This window comes from Emydura macquarii, unplaced genomic scaffold (genome assembly GCF_026122565.2).
Source record: "Emydura macquarii macquarii isolate MOO-44397 ecotype Brisbane River unplaced genomic scaffold, CSIRO-AGI_Emac_v2 contig_3458, whole genome shotgun sequence".
Taxonomy (NCBI): domain Eukaryota; kingdom Metazoa; phylum Chordata; order Testudines; family Chelidae; genus Emydura; species Emydura macquarii.
The window spans coordinates 768-9,343 of NW_027133595.1; the positions used below are offsets into that span (position 1 = coordinate 768).

At 39.1% G+C, this 8,576-nt stretch overlaps 1 protein-coding gene across 1 annotated transcript; it reads left to right on the forward strand.

Annotated features, from left to right (window-relative positions):
- Positions 1 to 2,330: 2,330 nt before the first annotated feature.
- LOC137144487 (complement factor H-related protein 2-like) lies at positions 2,331 to 8,119 on the forward strand. Its single transcript, XM_067534846.1, has 3 exons — positions 2,331 to 3,196; positions 4,342 to 4,542; positions 6,343 to 8,119. Exons 1-3 carry the CDS (start codon positions 2,980 to 2,982, stop codon positions 6,354 to 6,356), a joined length of 432 nt encoding a protein of 143 aa, XP_067390947.1. The 5' UTR covers positions 2,331 to 2,979; the 3' UTR covers positions 6,357 to 8,119.
- Positions 8,120 to 8,576: the final 457 nt, after the last annotated feature.

The following is an 8,576-nucleotide window of genomic DNA, read 5'->3' on the forward strand; positions in this document are numbered from 1 at the left end:
ACCAGGGTCCCTTCCAAACCATTAAACATGCTTTCTGACACATCTGTCAATGAAGGTGGCATTCTTAGTCATTATCACGTCTGCCGAATGATGGCAAGAGTAAGGGGCCTTCATGGCATACCCACCTATGTCATCTTTTTCAAGGACAAGGTTACCTTAAGACCTCATTCTAAATGTTTACCTGAAGTACCCTCCTCTTTCCCATGAACCAACCAATCCATATTCACTGAATTGGTAGGACTTACTTTACTATCATCAATTACCCACACAACTCCAAAGCCCCTTCCATCCACCGGGGGGGCACTGCTTGACAGTCACCTTAAGTGGAGCACCCCTAAGTACGCTCCTTGAAGAAGAGGAGAAGGTTACTCACCCTGTGCAGTAACTGAAGTTCTTCAAGATGGTGTCCCTGTGGGTGCTCTACTGCTACTCTCCTTCCTTCTACTTCAGAGTTCAATCTACAGACTCGATGGTGGAGAAAGAACCGAGGGGGGGGGGTCTGGTCGTGCACCGGATAGGTGCTGACAACAGCGCAAGTTGGAGCGGGTGCCTGCATGACCCAGATGAGCACTGCTGCTGAAATTTTCCAATCAAAGGCACAGGGATGCTTCAAAACCTGAAGTAGGCCGCCCTCAGGGACACCATCTCAAAGAACGTAAGTTGCTACACAGGGTGAGTAACCTTCTTGTCACTCATCATATGCTCTCTGGCAGATTTCCATGCCCCCTTTTGCCTTATGTCCCACCCCAGCTCTCATTTTTAACATGTGCATTTTAAGCTCAGGCAGCCATTTTGAAACCATCTAATAAACAGTTGTTCAAAGTGCTAATGACAAGAAAAAAAAAGTGTTTTTGAGAGAGAAATCATTTTAATGCAGTTATTTAGAAACATATTAATTTACAAAAATCTTAATGACAGAATAAAGTGGTTTATATATATATATATATATATATATATATATATATAATGTTCATATGCATTCTTTCATTTTAGAATATTATTATATATGCAGTCAGTGCATTTCTAAATACAGCCTTAAGGTAAGAGAAATAAAGAAAAGAACTGTTAATACATCTAGAGAATCATTCATATTTAGAGAAAACTATTTTATGCATTTAGTACATTTCCAATTATGCTTTTTTAGAAAAAATAATTGTATTCAGTTAGTGCAATTCTAAATAATGATGATTAAAGAAACAATTCCCCAAAGGTCAAAGTATTGGTGATAGTAATTAAGTTATCTGATTATTTAAAAGTGTACTAAATGCATAATACAGTTTTCTCTAAAAATAAGAATAATGCATGAGGCACATACATAAATTTCTCTTTAATTTGCCTGTCATTAAGACTTGGTACAATTAAGAATTACTTTATTTTAAAATACAGTGAAAGCATAAAAAGATACTTCATTATAAAAATGTGTGATTTTTATGTATTAACATGTCCTTTATTCCTCTGACCTTATGGCTTTATTAAAGAATACACTAAGTACATATAAAAATTTTTTTTCTAAAGATTAAAAAATGTCTCTCTCAGGAGAGGAATATATATATAAAGAGAGAGAGAGGAATACTTTATTCTGCTATTAAATAATTTTGTAAATTATTAATGTACTAACTGTGTCAAAATTATTTAAAAAAAAAAATGCAAGTTACCTTTTCTTTATTCTTCGGTTATTAAAACGTTGTATGTCTGATGACTAGACTTTTAGAATTTCAATAAAGACGTGAACATATTTTCTTGTTAAAATTTTCTTGCCTTTTCCTCATTTTTATTTATCCATTTAGTTTTTATGCTTCTAATAAAAATCAATAAAGTAGAAAGGAAAAACTTTTTCAAAATGGCCACCAGTGCCAAAAATGCACATGTCCAGAAATGAGATCTTAGAGTACAGACAGACATAAGGCAAAAGGGGCAGGTCATTAAGCAAAAAGGGGGGCAGGGAAACCTGTAAAAAACTATAGGATGAGTAAAGAAATCCTTTTAGCCTTAGTATTTTTGAAATGTTACCTTGTTTACCCCATTCCATTTTCTATCATCAGAGGAGCAGTGAGAAGAAATGCCACTGGCATTTGAGTCAATTTCAAATGATGTGTTTGGCTTCACTATGAATTATTTTTAAGATCCGCCTGGGCCCGGTACCTTACAAAAGGCAAAGCTTTAGTTGTATCTATGATTTAATCAATTAGAGACATCAAGAGGTTTTTCTGTCCTTGGATCCTTTCTTTGCTTTTTCTTTCCCTGCTCCTTTCATTTCATTTCTGTGTGGTGTTTCTTTACTTTACCATTCACGCTCATTTATGTATTTTGCATTATTGTGTTTTAAAGTCCACTCCTTTGGTTTGTATTATCCAAACTTCTATTTAGCCTGCATCCTCTTACCATTATTTTACTCTCAATCTCTCTCTTCTCTCAGTATTTGGATACCATGGGAATGTCATCATTCACAATACTCTGAGACAACTGCTGGTGCATAAAATACCCCTCATGGTAATATAGTCATGGAGAGAGCAGACATTGCACATGGATGCACTTCTCAGTGACAAGAAGCAGGTTGATTGGTTCACATGAGCCTTGTGAAGGGACGAGTTGGGCCAAAGGCTCTCACTTTGTTCCCCTGTCAATCAATCAGTGCTTAAAGCAGAATAGTGGGATTAGTCGGGCAGAGATGATTGACAAACAATTCTAACTTATCCTACGTTCCCTGTTTGAAAAGCAATCTGGATTCATGTCTTGAAAAAGCTAGAAAATCTCATCTACCAATTTTGCCATCAGTTCAATATTGTTAGTTGTTAATGAACAAATATCATGCTGCTTTGAGTTTAAAGATATAACTTTTAGTGTTTTGTATTCAGTATCAATATCAGGATGCTTTTTATTCATTTTCATTTGGATTCTTTTCCTGCTCAATCGGAGTACATTGCTATCGCTGTTGTGTAATATTTGTGATCTCACAGAATTTACTGTAAGTAATCACTAATGTCTATATTCACTATTCTATACTTAATTTTAGCGGCTGCTGGGGAATGTGGGCCCCCACCTGTTATTGATCATGGAGACACCACTGCCTTCCCACAGAAAGAATATGTATCTGGTTCAAGAGTGCAATACAAATGCCAAAGTTTTCATGTAATGAAGGGATCTGCAGATGTTCGCTGTGAATCTGGTCAATGGACTGACCCACCAATTTGCTTAGGTACAAATATGTATTATATGAAAAAAGAAAACTGATGTGCTATAAAGCTGTGTTTTTCGTATTATGGGTCTAGTTCTGAAGTCACTTATACTGGTGTAACACCGGATTAATTCCATCTACTTCAATGGAGTTTCTCCTATTTTACACCAGGATATATGAGGGGAAGACTCACATTCTTTATAGGGACGTCAGTGCAGACTTTTCAAAAGAAAAGATGAGAAAATGACACATGTCCACTGGTTCTTAGCATTTAGAATGCACCCCCGAAATATCTCCACTAAACCCTATAAAAACCCATTACAATGAAATCAACATGTACAGTAGATGGACAGATATATTCAAACATTTTTACTGAAAAGCTTTCAACTACAGCAGATGCTATGAATCTTATCCAGTGAGTGATGGAAGAGCATGATAAATATTGGTCATTGCTCATCATGATGCTGGCCTAAGTAGCGGGGGATTCCACCTTTGCCTAGAGGGAATTCTACCTGGCATAAATCTAACATAGCCTACTGTACACCACCTCTCTCCAAACTCCATATGTTGAGAGTGAGAGGGGGGAATGGAGTACATTGGGGTGCAGTGATCCCCAGCTGTACAGCTACGTCCATGGGCTCTTAAATTGTGGTGAACTGGTCATGTGGGCTGGTGTGTCCCAGTGTGTCCTGAACTTGACTTCACAACTCAGGAGTAGCCTATCAATTCCCCTTTCTCTCCTGCCATGTCACCTGTATAGGAGGTGGGGGAGGATACTGGGGAGTCCGATCTGCCAGCTTTATACCAGCAAAGGGTATCTTTCTGCAAGGCGAGTATTCTTTTGGCCAGCTCTGGGTAGGTTCTGGCCCACTTGCATCAGCTATGTGGAACAAAGGGACCAGATTGTAAAATAGAAGCTAACCCGGTCTCTCTCCCCTCTGCTCTGGTCATTCCCACAATATCACTCCTGTTGGTTGAAAGCCTCCTTCTCTAGAATTCCTTCTGCTTCTCTCAACTTTACCCTCTCTCCTTTACTTTTCAAATCTTCTCTCAAAATATTTCCCTGTTTTATTTCACTATGCAAACATTTGGGGCAGTTACTGTGAATCAAATTTCCAGAGACAGGTCCATATGTACATATTAGGTTACATTTTTTCTGTTTCCAGAGCCATGTACAGCATCCCCAGAAGACCTGGATAAAAACAATATTCAGCTGAAATGGATATCGGTTACAAAATTCTATGCTGAAAGTGGAGACGTCATTGAATTTGAATGTAAAAAGGGATATATAAAGGACACACCACCTTCTCTATTTAGAGTGCAGTGTGTGGAGGGGAAATTGGCATATCCTAAATGTAAAAGAAGAGGTAAGCAATCTCCAGTTAAACTTAGTTTAAACTGAGGAATTCTAAGACTTTTAAAAAAAAAAAAAAAAAAAAGCATGAGCTGGGATGATGATCCTCTCACATCTGGGCCTTTGTGGGTTACAAGCAGAAAAGACACTTGCAAAACTTTTCTTATCTTACCCAACTTCTCTGGCTGGCCTAATTCCCCATGTAGGCAGCTGATTTCCATGGTGGTCTGCATTCTTGATTTCCCTTTGAGGGTAATTGTTAGCTCCTAAATGCTGGCTGTAGCTATCACTGTGAACAAGTTCCAACTTGGGCAAAGCTTTCTCGATCTCCTCTAGTTTCTGGGAAACCTTCTGATTCATGCAAGTCCATTTCCTGGTCACCTCAGATATTTGCATTGCCTCTCCAGATTGGTGATGATGCAGCTGGGCTTCTTAGTCTCCCTGGACATTTCGTAGCTGCTGCCCCACAAAAGATTTTATTTTAGAGCGCAGGTCATCTCTCAGTCCTTTCTGGGAAACCTGCCACTGTTACTTTTGCAAAGTCTCCAACTCCTGTTTTAGGCCTTGTTTTAGTTCATTTTGCCCATCTTTCACTTAAGCAAAAAAGAACTAAGTGGCTACCCAATATTCAGGTTCTTCCACCTTGTTTCTGTGTTGGGAGGAAAATATTGGTGCAGAGTCAGGTATTTCCATGACACACTCCTTGGTATTTACAAAGAAAGTGTACAAATTCCTGTTTCATTGAACACAGTAGGATCAAACACGAGGCAGTTTTCTTGCTCACAATTCCAAGCATGCCTTTACAAAACTCTGTCAAAAAGGTCTCTCTTAGATTTCTATCAGGGCCATGCTTCTCTTGCTGTCTGCTGGCTTTTGGCAGCTTTCTGGTTGCTTCTGATTCAGACACACATGGAGCTCCACCATTTAATCCCCAGATAAACCACTCAATCAGAATTGCTCCAGCCTTTGCCTAGGCCATGTCTGCAATCTAGTCCATGGGCACCGATTATCATTGCTTCAGCTATAACTAAACAAAGGGACATGTAACTGCTTCCTCATTTAGCCTGAATGAAAGATGGCTATCTCACCATCAGCTTCGCTGGGGTCTGTGACTGCCCATAGATCAAATCCATACTTACTGCAAACTGCACAACCTCCAGCACACAATACTATAAAACACCTACTGATGTAAAGATACATTTTGTCTTGCATCCTTCTAGTTCTCCTCTTTCTGATAAAGAAAAATTATAATTACCAATCTTCCTCTCGTATTAGGATTATTCCTTTATCATTGTGGCAATTCCTACACCACCTCTTGTAAACTGCTGTGAGAAATGATACCACCTTTATAGCATGCTGTGAACAGAAGCAAATAATTCATACATACATAAAAAGAGGGCTGGCTGGAAGCAGCTGATAAGGAATCATAGGATGAAACAGGTTGAAGATCTCTGCTCCAAAAATTCCATCACCTTCAACTGCTGGTAGCTGCACCATGGATACTGATAAAATACAGTGATATGTATAAAATCAATGCATTATTTTCTGTGTTGCATTTAAGTTCCACTTCATATAAAATGTTTGTTTTCAATATGAAAAGTAGTTGAAACACTGCAGTTCAGCGGTTACTGCAATTAAATACAATTTACTTTCCAAAGATGCTTAAAATCATCCAGTGTGAATTTTATGCCATTCTGTTGAAATCAATATTCTGTTTCTGTGCAAGACCCGTAGGGGATTTGTATTCAATACTTGTTTTAAAAAATTGACAAGTACTAAATTAATTTTCTTGTATTTGTTCTCTCCTTGACAGGTACTTCAGGGTGAATAAAAAGAAGCATCAAGCAATCATTTTAACTCATATCTGAGGATCTCCGATTCCATTGACCAGTTATTTTTAATGTTTACATATTATGTCCTTTTTCATTATTTTAGCATAGATTTACTGAACTGATACTTATAATAACTTTTATTGGTCTTTGGTCACAATGTATATTTTAAAACTAATTTTAAATCAGTCATAAAATAGTAACAACAGATGGGCAAATAGGTTCAAACTTAGCTCAATCTAGAACTGTTAGTGATATTTGGAAAAGGAAACTTTAATTGTACACATCTGCACATTCTGAATTGCACACACTTCCTGCTTGTTGAAACAGAATGCTTTATTTCCATCTGGCCAAAATCAGGAACTCCTGGAAGTCTCACTAGAAACCTTAACCTTAGGAGACTTGTAGCCCAATCACCACACCAGAAAGTTTGGGGTATACACTGAGCCCTTTTTGAATTCTGCTCATCACTATCCGCAGTTGGTCATCATTCTTCCAAACGTTTTAGTCCATGCAATCCAAAAATGATCAAGTCATCTAGCACAGTTGTACAGAAAACATTGACTTCTCTGGTTGAAGTTCAAGCTCACATAGTATCTTAATTATTTTCCTTATTATAAAATCGCTTTCTGTAATTTGAATTAAGCTAATTCGAATTAGTGCTGCAGTGTAGATATAGCCTGAGGCTACAGGAACAGGAGGATATTGTGGTGGAGCCTTGTGGTGACAAGAATCTCCTTTCACTCAAACTGGTTTTACAGCTTCCCACAGGAGTTACATCAATAGTGCTGCACAAATGAAGGTGCTGACAATCAGCAAGCGGCCCCCTACTCTCCTCACTGGATTGCAGCCAGCTGTTGAGAAACAGGCTGTTGCTGCAGGTAAACTAGCTGTAGCCTAGTTTATACAGATAGCTGGCTGGGAGCCTTATAGTAGATCCATCTCTTATAGTAGATCCTCATCTTTCTGCTTTCTGTGGTAGAGCCTATTTGAGTGGGATATGGCTGCAGCACTCGATGATGAGTGGATGCCAGCTATTGGCCAGCTTTGCCCAGGAAATGAGAAGCCTAGGGGTAGAGATATTTTGAGTGGGTGTGGTTTGATCAGGGTTATGTCTGTGTCTTGTTTCTGAATTCTTGTGGTGTCTTCCTGCTCTTCCCTCCTTCCTCCCCACCATCCCTTCTCCGCCCCCCTGTTTTTGGGAGGGCCTCATGGAGAAGTTATTCAATATAGAAAGTCTTCCCTTGCTTTTGGGTCTTTATAAGTGTGCTGAACCAGTTATTTCCCTAGCTGAATCGGTATAATTAAAGATGAACTTTGAGGTAAAACAATTTTTTTGTCCTTTACCATGCCTTTTTGATGGGCGTGGGGGAAGACCCGGGGTAAAGGACCATCAAAGGGGATATTTTTTCCTCAGTTAGTTTTCTCCTCTTCCTTTAATGTATATTTCTTCATCAAGTGGCTGTGCATATTCACATTTATAGGTACAGGCTTACAGACTTGGGGAGTGAAAGTCTGGCAAGTAGAGCAACCCAATGTGGAAACGGAGAGAAAAACTCTGATAGGTTCGGTTTGGGATACGGGGGGTTAAGCGAGACAGTGATGATTCTGGGGGTTTGCTTAATCAATAAACCCTTTATTTTACAATAAACAATCCTATCCTTATAATAAAACAGTTCTATTTCTATAATAAACAGTTTCACAGCAAGCAATTGCACAGCAAACAGTGATAGCAAAGGGCAGGAGAACTCCGTGCACGAAAGGACAAAATGTACCACCCAAGACTTTAGCGTTTTGTGATCTCTCCTGGATCAACGTGTGGCTGCCAGCATGTGACACTAGGGTGCCCGGTTTTGGAGTTCCCCAAAGAAGTTACAAGACAAACACAACAGAAAACAGTTAATCCATACTCACAAACATTATATACAGGTATACCATGCTGGCCAAATTCAGTTGCCGTTTGCTTTAGATACTGCAGATGGGAGAGAGCCACTGTGAGTGATCAGTTCACAGTGAAGCAGGCTGGGGAAGATGCATCAGTCCGCTGAGCCGACATGACTAAGAGATACATGGGGTGCCGGATAGATTCAATTCCTCTCTGCTACCTGGGTTTGAACTTTTATAGTTTCTCACGGTCAGCAGAGGCTAAGCCCCATTGGTTGCTATTTGCTGCATGACCTTCTAAGGTCATGGCTCGGAGTTTAGCCAACCAGGTGCT